Source organism: Bison bison, unplaced genomic scaffold, assembly GCF_000754665.1.
Source record: "Bison bison bison isolate TAMUID 2011002044 unplaced genomic scaffold, Bison_UMD1.0 scf7180017864304, whole genome shotgun sequence".
Lineage (NCBI taxonomy): Eukaryota > Metazoa > Chordata > Mammalia > Artiodactyla > Bovidae > Bison > Bison bison.
The window spans coordinates 13,528,514-13,542,536 of record NW_011494876.1 but is presented as its reverse complement, the minus strand read 5'-3'; the positions used below and the strand labels follow the sequence as shown (position 1 = coordinate 13,542,536).

Here is a 14,023-nt window from a genome sequence, read left to right as displayed (position 1 = left end):
CACACGCTCGGCGGGCTCCCCGCCCAGGCTCCGAGACCCCGCGTTGGGATTCCGGCCAGCCGTTCCCCTCGGACGCTGCCCGCAGCAGCCCTTACCTGCAGTCCGAGGAGGAGGAGCCGCTGCCCGCACCCCGGCCCGCCCCGCCAGCTCAGCGCCCCTGCCGCAGGCCCCGGGGCTCAGCCAGCCGCCGGACCGCCCGCGTCGCCTGCACTCCGGACCAAGGCCGCCAGCCCGCTAGCTTGGCGGCCGCCGCGCAGCCCCACAGACCCCCGCCCGTCGGCCGCTCGGACCCCGAAGGCGTCGCACGGAGCAGGCGCCGCCGGGCAGCCCCACCGCTGGGGTCCTCGCAAGAAGTCCGTCGCCATGGAGACGGGGCGCGCGCAGGCCGCAGTTCAGCAGCGCCCGCCCAGCCGAGGACAGTTTGGGGGACCGGAACCGCGGCTCCCAGCACCCAACAGCGCTGACGGCGAGCCCTTCACGGGCGCGTGATGCCTCGACTCGGCTGCCGCCGTCAGCATCTCAGCCCCCGCGGAGAGGGCGCCGGCCGACGGCCAACTGCGAAAGCACAGGTCGCCTAGCGAGGGCACGGGGAGGGGCCTCGGGCCGACCGGGTCTGTGGGAGACATCCGCTTCCGGGACCGCGGCCATCGCAACCCTCGACTCCGCAGGCCCGCGGAACTGGACCCGTCAGCAGAAGCTGACCCCGGGCCCTAGCGTCCCTGAGTCCCGGCTGCCCTCGCTCTGCCGCCCGCCTTCAGAACCAGACATGTTGGAGCATCTGAGCTCACTGCCCACGCAAATGGTGAGGCCGCTGCCCGCCAGGGCCCTGTGATCCCTGCACGCAGCTCGCGAGCCTGGCAGCTCCGCAACCCTTGTCCGAGACCTACCCCGTAGGGCGCGGGTGCCGAGTTGTACCTACCTGGTGCCCTTCTCTCTTCCCCCCAAGGGTGCCCCTCCCTGGGCTCCGTAAGGATGCTTCGGTTCCCCCGGGAAACCCAGAATGGCATTCCTTGCTTAGGTTCTTGGGGGAGCCCCATATGTTGGCAATGCCCTGGTGCCAAAAATGTGAGGCCCTTGCAGTAATGTACCTCTTCGGTGGTGGAACCAACTCCTGCTTTGCCCTTCTTCACCTCTAGGATTACAAGGGCCAGAAGCTAGCTGAACAGATGTTTCAGGGAATTATCCTTTTTTCTGCAGTAAGTATTGATTTTACATAATCTTTTCCACCCTCACCCCCAGCTTGACTGTGTTTAATATACTTTCTTTGCCTTTAGATAGTTGGATTTATCTACGGGTACCTGGCTGAACAGTTCGGGTGGACTGTCTATATAGTTATGGCTGGATTTGCTTTTTCGTGTTTGGTAAGATATTTATGGCTTGGATGTTAGTGGCAAGTTAAGTTTTCTGAATTGAGTTATTTTGTTTGGATGTAGTACTGAGAATCCGCACAACGTTTCAATGCCAGATAGCATCAGATGAGGTTAAGTTGCATAAAGCTTATTTCTTTTGGCAGTTGCTCCAAGCAGTAATCTTAAGTCAAAGCTAGAACTTAAGACCTTATGGTCTTCACATTGCTCCCTCCTCACCTTTCTTTTAGCTCTTAAAGCCATGTGTAAACAATGAGGCTTGTTCTTAAAGTATCTTGTCTGGGTGATGGCACAGAGTTTTCATAGGAATGTGGGTTTCCTTGTTTTTACCTGTAGCAAAAGAGTCATTTGGGAACCAGGCATAATACAGAATACTCTTTCAAGCTTCTAATGGCCACAGTTGATTGATTTTCTGTTCTGACCCAGCTGACACTTCCTCCATGGCCCATTTATCGCCGGCACCCCCTCAAGTGGTTACCTGTTCAAGACTCAAGCACAGAAGACAAGAAACCAGGGGAACGAAAAGTTAAGAGACATGCTAAAAATAATTGATCGGGGTTTTCATGATTCAGCTTTACTGTTGTACCTGCTTTTGTTTTGTGTGACATGAGCTAAATTGTTTTCATATATAAAACATAAGCTAAAAACCACCCATGCTCAGCTGTGTATAGATTTTGTTTTCTCCATATTTCATTTCTCTTTTGGGTTTTGATTTCTAAATATTTTAGACCTTCTCCTCACAATCTTCCTCTGAAATGGAGAACAGAAAACAGAAGTATGCAAAGTTTCTTTCAGGTCTACAAAATAATGAGTAAAAGCTTCATAAATGACAGTACAATTTAACTATCAAGTTTTATAATGCATTATGGGTAGTCAGGCTGTTTTAATGTTTTCAATTAAAACTCAGTGCAATTCAATGTCTATAGAGTCTTTTGTTCATTGTTCTGCAAACATGACTACGAGTAAAAGCCAAAGTTAGAAGTTCATGGTTCTGAAAGTGTCAGCAAGAACCATTTCTGTCTTCTGAAGCTACAAGGTCCTAATGTATGTTTTTTTTAACAACAGCAAGTACTTGTGAAAAAACTTACTGATGTAAATTTTGTGGTAAAGTAATATTTTGATACCAGTAAAATAGGCTGTTGCCAAACAGAAAACATTTAATCCATGCTTTACCTAAGGCAGTTCAAAATGAAAACCTGAGAAGCTATAAATTACTTTTAAATTTTCCAGAGGGCTGAAGAGAAAAATGTTCTAACAGTCTTGTGTGAGGAATGGGAGTGCAAGGGTTATTACAAGTCATATTCTTCTTCTTGATACCAGAATATAGGACTTCCAAACTGAGTTTTTAAAAAAGGTAGTGAAGATCTTAATACACCAGAAGTCAGGAAAGGGTTTTTAAAAGGGGGAAGAAAAGTAAAAGACAGCAGAAATAAGACCAAGTATATCTATAAAAAATGTGATTACAAAGTTAAGAGCTCCCAATAGGGTTGAAAATCATGTTACCTCATGTTCTCAAAATGACACCCAAAGGTTGAAAACAGGAGCAAGGATGTATTAGGCAAATGCAAGCAGAAAGGAGTGGTAATAGTGAAAAAGTCAGAAATTTAATATCAGAAAGCATTAAATGGGGCAAAGAGGGACATTTCATAGCTGCAAGATGTCAGTGAATGAATCATGCATTGAGTAAGATGTGAAATAAATAAAGACTTACATATACAGGATTTGGCAAAGCTGCACTCTTGGTAGGAGACCAACACTCTACCTTTCAGATTTTGATAGATCAAGGCAATATGAAGACTTTTGTACTTGTTCCACATGCCTGGGACACCGTCCCTTAGGTATACATGACTTGTTCTCTCCTTTCATTCAGGTCCCTACCCAGCGCGTGAATGCTAAGTCACTTCAGTCGTATCTGACTCTGTGACCCTATGGACTGTAGGCTGCCAGGCTCCTCTCTCCATGGAATTCTCCAGGCAAGAATACTGGAGTGGGTTGCCATGCCCTCCTCTAGGGGATCTTCCTGACCCAGGGATCGAACCCACATCTCCTGCATTGGCAGGCAGGTTCTTTAGGACTAGCGCCACCTGGGAAGCCCTACACAGATGTCACTATAAAGAAGCATTTCCTACTGTCCTATCAAAAGTTTGGGTACGCCCCATCATTCTATATTTATTTTCATGGTATTTAATATATCTCAGTATATATTTGTTAATCATCCACCCCAGAACATAAGCTCCACGGCACCAGGAACCTTCATGGGCTCACTGCTTTTTGCTTAGTACAAGAGTACATGACACATAGGCACTCCATCATATTTACTAAATGAATACAGAGCTGTTCTGTCCAGTATGGTGCTACTAGTCATGTGTGTCTTAAGTTTAATTAAAAATTGGGTTCCTCAGGACTTCCCTGGCCATCTAGTGCTTAACACTCTATTTCCAATGCAGGGGGAGTGGGTTTGATCCCTAGTTGGGAATTAAGATCCTATATGCAGCATGGCACATCCAAAAATAAATTTTTTTTTAATTGAGTTTCTCAGCCAGCCACATGGCAAAGACTCAACAGGTTTTATATGACTAGTGGCTACCATATTAGAGCAGATGTAGAACATTTCCACTATTTAGTGGAGAAGTGATTCTGCCGATGCATAAGAGAATTCACCTTTACTGAATGCACGTAGGGCCATTCCAATAATGGATCATGTACTGAGCTACAGGAAAAAACGATTCCAAGAAATAGAGGTTGTGCAGGTCATATTTACTAACACTGCAATGTAGCTGGGGCAAGGAGGAAATTTCTTGGCTTTGGAAATACATGGAAATTAAAAAAGTACTTTTACAAGAGAAAGTCAAAACATAAATTCTTGACTATTTACAAACTAATGTCAAATAAAACATCAAAAGTCTCTCAAATGTGGCCAAAGACATGCTGAAAGGAAAATTTAGTCTTAAAAATGTGTTTTAAAATTAAAGCTGAAAAATGATTAGGCACTCAAGAAAAAAACCACAAAACAACAGAAGCATTAAAACTGACTTAAAAATATATAGAATGGGACTAAAAATGTATGAGGGAATATATATAACTTTACACAAATAAGTTAGAAAACTTCAGTAAAACTAAAGTTGACTTCCCAAGAAAGATTATGGATCTCTAAAACATGCAAGAAATGGTAAATAGCTCAGAAAGACCCACAGTTTGCCAAAAATTTGAACCCAGTTGGGCACTGGGATCAGATGGTTTTAGAGTTGTGTTACAACAAACCCTTCAAAATAAAATTAAGAAGCTTCAGAAATTAGGCCATGAACACTGGCCTAGTACCTGGCACATAATAAAAACTAAATAAAAGTCTTTTAGGGGACTAGAAAGGGAACATTTTATTATTTTATGTATGTGTGTAATTTTCAAAAAAGGTATAGAGTCCTGCATATACTAATCAAAACTTTTATTTTATAAAAGCTACTTGCTAGATAGGCATTATGTGGTATGCAATTATACATTTCAAATAAGGGAAAACAATCGATATCTTGATGTGTAAGAAGACAAATTTCAGGAGACAAATCTGTCCAACATAACTAAAAGGATCTGGACATTATTACTTAAAAATCGCTGAAATAGAAAAGGTATTAAGTGTTTAACAGATGTTTCCGCTGATGGAAAAATAAATCTTAAAAAAAAAAAAAACCCAGTCTGCAAAAACATATTGATTTACAAGGCCAAAATATCTCCTACTTTCAATTCTTGTATACCTTGAATGAGGTCCATATTAAATGGAAATATAATGTTAAATTATATTAACATGCTAAAAAAGAAATTCAATTGCTAAGGTACTATATATAACTTCATATCTTTAAATGTACTCCCAGAATTATAAAAAAATAATTTATCAACTGCTACTTACAGTTATTAATAGTAAAAAGTAATATCACTGGATATGTCATTTTTTCCCCTATTGCTTTTATCACTATCGTATAATGTAGAACTTCCAATCCAGTATGTTTTGTCTCAGTATTCAAGCTCATAAGTACCTTAAAAAATAGTTCTAGGTATCATGTTGGTTTAAGGCTCAGTAAACAGTAATCAAACAAATGTCTTAAAATAGATTTTTTTTCCCTCATAAAGAGAATAAGATAGCCAAGGTTTTTTTTTTTCTTTTGTAAGCTTGCTTCAATATTACTGTTTTGTCCAATTTTTTTCTAGTTAAAAAGCCAACAAGATAAAAGGATGGTGAATGGCCTCCAATCATTGATATAGGTTTGTCTGTATTTGTTTAAGCCAAAAACCTTTGAAAATAGTTTTATTCTGGCAGCATATTAGATAAATTCTCAAAAATTCACATTTTCTTCAAAAAATTTTAACTGGCGAGCTTTCACACTGTAAGTCACGTACTTTTCACCCATGTGCTCCTGCAAATGTACCTATTTGGGAAACATTAAAAAAAAAAATCAGTATATAGTAGAAATTAAACAACATACTCCAGTGCACCAAAGAGGGGGAAAAAATCACACAAAAAAACTTAAGATATTTAGAGACAAATGAAAATGAGAAAATACCAAAACTTACGCGATGTACCAAAAGCAATGCTGAGGAAATAATTTATAGCTATAAATGCTTATGTTAGAAAAAGATTTCATGTCAACGACCTAACTTTATAAGCTAAAGTAGTAGAAAAAGAACAAATTAAACCTAAAAGTAGCCAAAGGAAGGAAATAATAAAGATTAGAGCTGAGAAGAATATAACAGAGAACAGAAAATTAGAGAAAAATCAATGAAACGAAAAGTTGGTTCTCAGAAGATGAACAAAATTGACAAACCTTTAGCTATACTAAGGAAAAAAAAAGACTCAAATTACTAAAATCTGAAATGGATTTGGGACATTACCACCACTCTAATGAAAAAAAATGAAAAGGATTCTAAGGGAATACCATGAACACCAACAAGTTGCATAATCTTGGACAAATTCCAAGAAACATAAAACCTATCGAAACTGAAATACTAAGAAATAGAAAATCTGAATATACCATAACTAGCAAGGAAACTGAATTAGTAATCTAAATCTGCTAACAAGGAAAGGTGCTGGAACTTTGCTGCTGAATTCTGCCAAACGTGGCCAGGAACTGTTTTCAGTCCTTCTCAAATTCTTTCGAGAGTTAAGGAGGAGGGAGCACTTCCTGGCTCATTCATGAGGCCAGCATTGCCCTGGTGCTAGGGCCAGACAGGGAGACTACAGGAAAAGAAAAATATAAACGTATATCCCTTATGACCATTGATGCAAAAATCTTCAACAAAATACTAGATGATTAAGATGTTCATGAGAGATACTGGTTTTATGTTTGTTTCATGTTAGTGTCCTTGTTGGGTTTTGACATCACAGTTCTGGTTTTCTGGAGAAATGGAAAATGTCCCTTCTTTTTCTGTTTTCTAAAGAATTTGTGTAGGATTTGTGTTATTTCTTCCTTAGATGATTGGAAGAATTCACCAGCAAAGCCATTTGGGCCTGAAGTTTTCTTTATAGGCGAGTTTTACTTTTTCTAGATGCTACGTTTAGGCTTTGTATCAAGGCTTAGTTAAATTCATAGACACAGATGTTAGAATGGTGGCTCCCAGGAGCTGGTAGGGAAAATGGGGAGTTTTTGCTTAATTCGTACAGAGTTTCAGTTTTGCAAAATGAAAGTAGTTCTAGAAATGGATGGGTAATGTTCGCACAATTATGTAAAACATACTTAAGGCCACTGAGTTCAGTTCAGTCGCTCAGTCGTGTGTGACTCTTTGTGACCCCATGGACTGCAGCATTGAACCAAATACTTAAAAATGGTTAAAATGATAAATTTGAAGTTACGTGCATATGATTAAAAAACCAGCATGTGTATAATGCACTGATGAACCTATAGAGAAATGTAACATATTTACGGAAATTAAACAACAGACTCCTAAACAACCAACCTTATAGAAATAAAAAAGATTAAAAAGGATTTCTATTAATAAGTGCCAATTATGAATAACTTTGCTTTTGAACTGTGGTGTTGGAAAAGACTCTTGAGAGTCCCTTGGACTGCAAGGAGATCCAACCAGTCCATTCTAAAGGAGATCAGTCCTGGGTGTTCTTTGGAAGGACTGATGCTAAAGCTGAAACTCCAATACTTTGGCCACCTCATGCAAAGAGTTGAGTCATTGGAAAAGACTCTGATGCTGGGAGGAATTGGGGGCAGGAGGAGAAGGGGAAGACAGAGGATGAGATGGCTGGATGCCATCACCGACTTGATGGATATGAGTTTGAGTGAACTCCGGGAGTTGGTGATGGACAGGGATGCCTAGTGTGCTGCGATTCATGGGGTCGCAAAGAGTCGGACAGGACTGAGCGACTGAACTGATGGATAACTGAGATGAAATGGACAAATTCCTAGAAAGACACAGATTTTAGAAACAGAAGAACAATCTGAATATAGTAAGGCACTGAATTCACTAACAAAAAACTACTCACAAAGAAAAGCCCAAGGACTTCCCTGGTGGTCCAGTAGTTAAGACTCCATCCACAATGCCAATGCAGGGTGTGAGGGTTCAGTCCCTGGTTGGGGAACTAAGATCCCACATGCCATGCAAGATGGCCAAAAGATATATATATATATACATGTGTATATATATATATACGTATATATGTGTGTGTGTGTATATATACATACATACACACACACATATGTGACTAAACACTAAACACGTATGTGTTTAGTCACTCAGTTATGTCAGACTCTTTACGAACCCATAGACTGTAGCCCACCAGGCTCCTCTCGGAATTCTTCTCCATGGAAATTCTCCAGGCAAGAATACTAGAGTGGGTTGCCATGCCCTCCTCCAGGGGATCTTCCCAACCCAGGGATCAAACCCAGGTTTCCCGCATTGCAGGCAGATTCTTTACTATCTGAGCCACTGGGGAAGCCCATATATATATTCATATATATAAGAAAAGCCCAGGCCCAGATCCCAGATACTTTCATTGGTGAATTCTATCGCAAACATTTCAAAAAGAATTAACACCAGTTCTTCACTAATTCTTCCCCCAAAAGATGAGGGAACACACCCCAGCTCATTCTGAGGCGAGTATTGCCCTGATAACCAATAAAAAATATCACGAGGAAAGAAAACTGAAGATCAATATCATGTGAACACCAACACAAAAACGCTCAACAAAATACTAGAAACATAACTCTAGCAACATCTAAGAAGCAGTATAGACCATGACCAAGTGGGACTTATCTCAGGAATATAAGGATGGTTTAACATCCAAAAACAAATTAATGTAACACCACATAAAAAAAAAAAAAAAAAAAAAACACAAACATGATCACCTAAATACAAAGCATTTGACAAACCTAACACCTTTTCACGATAAAAACACTCAGCAAACCAGAAATAGACAGGACCTTCACCCCAAAAATATAAAATAAAATACCATAGAGAATAAAACAAAATAAAATTAAATCCTTAAAAAAGGGGGGGGGGAATCTTCTTCAACCTGAAAAAGAATATCTAAAAACTGATAGTTAACATCATAATTAATAAAGACTGCTGCATCTAAGATCAGAAACAAGATAAGGATGTTTACTCTCACCACTTCTATTCAACATTGTACTGGAGGTTCTAGCCAGGGCAATATGATTCAGCAATTTCCACCCCTAGGGAGATACCCAAGAAAAATGAAAACGTATGTCCACGCAAAGACTTGTACACAAATGTTCATAACATTATTCACAATAGCCAATAAGTGGAAACAATCTAACTGTCCATCGCCTGGTGATGTGGCACAGCCACGTTCGGCCATATAAAAGAAGGAGTTTTCCGTGTGCTATAACATGGTGAATCTTGAAAACATATGCTAAATGAAAGAAATCAAGCACAAAAGACCACATAGCTTTTTACAATTCTACTTAAACGAAATGTCCAGAATAGGCAAATCTACAGAGAGAGAAATATGAGTGGTTGTTTAGAGGTGAAGGGCCTAGAGGACAATGGGGAACGACTACCAGTGGGTACAGGGGCTCTTCCGGGAGTAATTAAATGTTCTAACATTGACTGCAGTGGTAAATGGGTAAAATGTATGGTATGTTAATTATAATCCAAAAGGCCAGTAGAAAAATCCCATAGCGTAAGCAGCTGGCACAGCTACAGTTTGGATACTCACCTCTCTTTCCAATTCATCCTCCTCTTCCAAAATATCATACACCTGCTCTAAAAGCTGAATCCCCAGGCCCCGAATTACATCAGCTCTTAAGACTTCAACTATTCTTCTGATTTTTTCAGAACCTGGCATGATAGCTAAAAAGCAACAACAACAGGGAAAAATGAACTTTCACCACTTCAGCAAGAACACAATGATTTTTTTAAAAAATCTTGTCATGTTAAGATTCTTTTCACTTTGATAAGAGTTTGGTTTAATGACTTCATGTATTTTTAATGACTGAACTTAAGCTTCATATCTCATTACCATCTCCTAAAACTAAAAACTGCAATTGTCTAATTTGAAGAAAATGAAAAATTCCAAATGTGTATTTATTTACATTTATTGTTAAAAATAAAATTTCATGCAACTTTTCAGGAACACAACTATTACATAAAATAAGATATATTTTTATGGAAATATCCAAAGGAAATAATTAAAAAAACAAATTTGAAAACATTAGATCCTTAGTTTGATACATTTCTCCAGTAAACATACGTTCTCCAGTTTGGTGTAAAACAATAAACTGACCACCTGAAGGTAGCTCTTTAAAATGGAGTTCCTCTGCCTCTTCTGCAACTTTCCCATGAAGTATTAGCGTGTCCCGATACTTCCGATGAAGTTTAAATTCTGACACTGGATCTGGTACTGGGAGATCTTCATAGCTCTCTTTAGAGTCCAACTTCAGAGTCTGAGTCATCAATTGTACCAAGTCAGTCATTTCATTTGTATGACCTTTACTGGGAAGAAAAGGAAAAAAAAAAAACTGCTTCATGACAATTTTTCACTGGAAATTAAGAAGTTCGGCTTCCCAATGAACAAGTAAGTTCTTACAGACAGACCCCTCCACAAATAAGTATAAACTCTGGACAAAATACAAAAGTTAACTATGAGGGCAATGGAGAATGTGTAAAATTGACAAACAGATTCTGGAGGGGAGTTAATACTTCTAGCCTAAGGACAGGCCATAGGGAGCTAAAGTACAAAAAACCCCACAGTCTTTCCTACCTGCAGAACCACGTACCGGAGTTCAAGGCCACCGCTGCCCCGAGAAGGTAAGTAAGGAGTCTTGGAAAGGAGGGAGCCAGCAAGAGAAGGCCCCTGTTTCTGTGTATAAATTCTGCCCAACTATTTCTAAGTAATTTAACTATATACAAGCACAAAGTTCAAGAATATTTAAAGGAAGATAAAAATATCAGCACCTAATGGGATAAGATTAACAATGTCGAACCGAGTCAAAAATACCAGATATACAAAGCAGGAAAACAGCACACAATTGTGAAGAAAACAAAATTAATAGAAACAGATCCAAAAGTGACACATGTGACAATTAGTAAACAAAGGACATTAAAGAGGTTATTAAAAATTTATTCCATATGACCAACACAGAGGAAGCATTAGCATGTTAAGGAAAGGCAATGAAGATAAGACCCAAACTGAACTACAAATGATAAGTACAATGTGTTCAATACATCGGATGGGATTAACAAATTAGATACCGCAGAAGAAAAGATTAGTAAACTTAAAGAGAGAGCAATAGAATCTATAAAAAATGGAACAGATGGGAATTCCTGGCAGTCCGGTGGTTAGGACACAGTGCTTTCACTGCCAAGGGTGCAGGTTCAATCCCTGGTCAGGGAACTTAGATCCCACAAGCCAAGCGGCATGACCGGAAAAAAAAAAAAAGAGGCGGGGGGGGGCAGGGGATAGAGAAAAAAAAGTCTAAAAAAAAGATGAACATCATCAGTGATCTGTGGGATAACTTTCAGTTCAGTTCAGTTCAGTCACTCAGTTGTGTCTGCCTCTTTGCCACCCCGTGGACTGCAGCACGCCAGGCCTCCCAGTCCATCGCCAACTCTAATATATATGTAGGATCCTCAGGAGGGAAAGAGGGGATCCAAAAAAATATTTGAAGAAATAATGGCCAAACTGATGAAAATAATGGCCAAATTGATAAAAACTAAAGCCACAGATCTAAAAAGACATAAGAATTCTGAATGAAAATCAGATGTGTTCACTGAAAGAGAACTTTAGTCCCAGCATATACCAAAACCATTTACAACGTTATTAATGACAGTACTATAGGTCTGAATGCTGTTATAAATGTACATTTAAAATGAATTCACAAACAAATGGGATTTGAGCAAACTTATAAGCTTTTCCACAGCAAAGGAAACCATAAAAAAAGAACAGATAACCTACAGATTAGGGGGAATATTTACAAACAATGTGACCAACAAGGGATTAATTTCCAAAATACATAAACGGCTCATACAATTAAATAACAACAACAACAAAAAAAAAAAACAATATAAAAATGGGTAGAAAACCGAAATAGACATTTCTTTAAAGACGGGATACAGATGATCAACAGGCATATGAAAAGATGTTCATCATCGCTAATTATTACAGAAATGAAAACAAAACTATGATACTACCTAACACCAGTCAGAATGGCCATCATTAAAAAGTCTACATATAATAAATGTTGGAGAGGGTGTAGAGAAAAGGGAACTCTCTTACACTGTTGGTAGGAAGGTAAACTGGTGCAGCCACTGTGGAAAACAGTATGGAGGTTCCTCAAAAAATTAAAAATAGAGTTGCCATATGATCCAACAATCCTATTCCTAGGCATATACCTGGAGAAAACTATAATTCAAAAAGATACATGTACCCTTATGTTCAAAGCAGCACTGTTTACAATAGCCAATGCATGGAGACAATCTAGATGTCCAATGAGAGATGAACAAAGAAGATGCGAGATAGTTACTGAGCCATTAAAAAGAATGAAATAATGCCATCTGAAGCAATATAAATGGCTTATCATACTAAGTGAAGTAAGTCAAAAGAGAAAGACAAGAACCATATGACATCACTTACTTGTGAAACCTAAAATGTGACACAAATGAACATACCTGTGAAACGGAAACAGACTCCAAGACAGAACAGACCTGTGGTTGCCACAGGGGCAGGGGTGTGGGAGGGAAGGACTAGGAATTTGAGCTTAGCAGATGTAAACTATTACATATAGGATGGATAAACAAGCATGGACATACAGGATGATTACTACTGTCTAGCACAGGGAACTATAGTCTATTCCTGTGGTGAACCACAGTGGAAAAGAACGTGAACAAGAATATACATATGTACTGAGTGACTTTGCTGTACATCAGAAATTAACACAATATTGTAAATTAACTATACATCAATAAAAAAATGTTTAAGTTAAAAATAAAATGAATTCAAATAGAACCAATTTATGAAGGGAGATAAACAGATAAGAACTTACCCTTCCCTGGAATCCCCATCTGATTTATCAGTTGAACTGGTAGAGGAACTTAACTCATCCTCTGAGAGACAATGGGTGAGCTTCCTTTCCTATTAATTTTGTTTGGAAAAACAAAATTTCACATGACAACACAACCAGAATGTAATACACGAAACAGTCTTAGACGCAACGTCTAGCCACAAAGCGCACCTAGGTTCAATAACAGTAGAACTACTGGACGGAAAACTTGAAGTGACTTCACCAAATCATGTCCTAGTTCACCCATGACGCTCGTAAGCGAGCCCTAAAGAACACCAAGGTGAAGTTTTGTAAGTTCCTGGAAACTCTCAGCTATGAAGATGAGAGGGGACAAACAATTCTGGTGTTTCAACTTCTAAGCAGAGGGCTGGTACCATAAGGAACGTTAGTAATCTAAACAAGACAGAATGCCACTTAAATTAAAAGTAACCTCAGTTTGCTCACATATGAGACTCTTTGTTAAATGCTTAAAAGGATTACCAGATATGCTATGGTAAGTCACTTCAGTCGTGTCCGACTCTGTGTGACCCCAGAGACAGCAGCCCACCAGGCTCCCCGTCCCTGGGATTCTCCAGGCAAGAGCACTGGAGTGGGTTGCCATTTCCTTCTCCAATGCATGAAAGTGAAAAGTGAAAGTGAAGTCGCTCAGTCATGTCCGACTCTTAGCAACCCCATGGACTGCAGCCTACCAGATATAATTATACACAAATGTTTACAACTTTGGAAAATAGAGGACTATCTTAATTAATGAAACAACTAAATCATAGACTATCGTTAAAGGGAAAAAAATCATTAAAGGACAGGAAGTTTCCTTTTTAAAAAAAAAATTATATGCTCCTAGAAATAATGTCAAAAACTGGAATACAGAAAATTGAATAATTATTCTCAAGGTATGAATTATCACACAGAAAAGAATCTGGGTTGAACACCTTGCAATTACACATTCTGCCACCAGATGGTGCTCCTACATCATCCCTGGGCCAAAAACTAAGGTACTTCAACACAAACGGGAAACAAAGGAAGAAGCAGCTTGCGAGACTAAAACCTGGCCATGTCGTTTGGTATATTAACAGAGCAGTATAAGCAAAGTGTTGCCGAGTGGAAGCCATTTGGAAGTATTATTAGACTACCTAAGAAAGA

The 14,023-nt window shown here is 39.5% G+C and overlaps 2 protein-coding genes across 5 annotated transcripts in view; one reads left to right on the top strand and one right to left on the bottom strand.

Annotated features, from left to right (window-relative positions):
* The first annotated feature begins 367 nt into the window (after positions 1-367).
* SPCS1 (signal peptidase complex subunit 1 homolog (S. cerevisiae)) lies at positions 368-2,288 on the top strand. The gene is made up of 4 exons (XM_010851710.1): positions 368-802; positions 1,137-1,196; positions 1,275-1,361; positions 1,794-2,288. The coding sequence occupies exons 1-4, from the start codon at positions 767-769 to the stop codon at positions 1,917-1,919; spliced, it is 309 nt and encodes a 102-aa protein (XP_010850012.1). The 5' UTR covers positions 368-766; the 3' UTR covers positions 1,920-2,288.
* A 1,661-nt stretch (positions 2,289-3,949) lies between these two features.
* The window catches only part of NEK4 (NIMA-related kinase 4), a 28,662-nt gene continuing 18,588 nt past the window's right edge, over positions 3,950-14,023 (bottom strand). For 2 of the 4 annotated variants that reach the window (XM_010851707.1, XM_010851708.1), the window contains exons 12-15: positions 12,866-12,954; positions 10,108-10,316; positions 9,541-9,674; positions 3,950-5,782 (exon numbers count right to left, since the gene is read on the bottom strand). In XM_010851707.1, the coding sequence (XP_010850009.1) occupies positions 5,690-5,782; positions 9,541-9,674; positions 10,108-10,316; positions 12,866-12,954 (525 nt within the window). In that variant the 3' untranslated portion in view covers positions 3,950-5,689. The remainder of the gene's footprint in view (positions 5,783-9,540; positions 9,675-10,107; positions 10,317-12,865; positions 12,955-14,023) is intronic. The other 2 variants (XM_010851706.1, XM_010851709.1) reach the window with 2 other exon arrangements.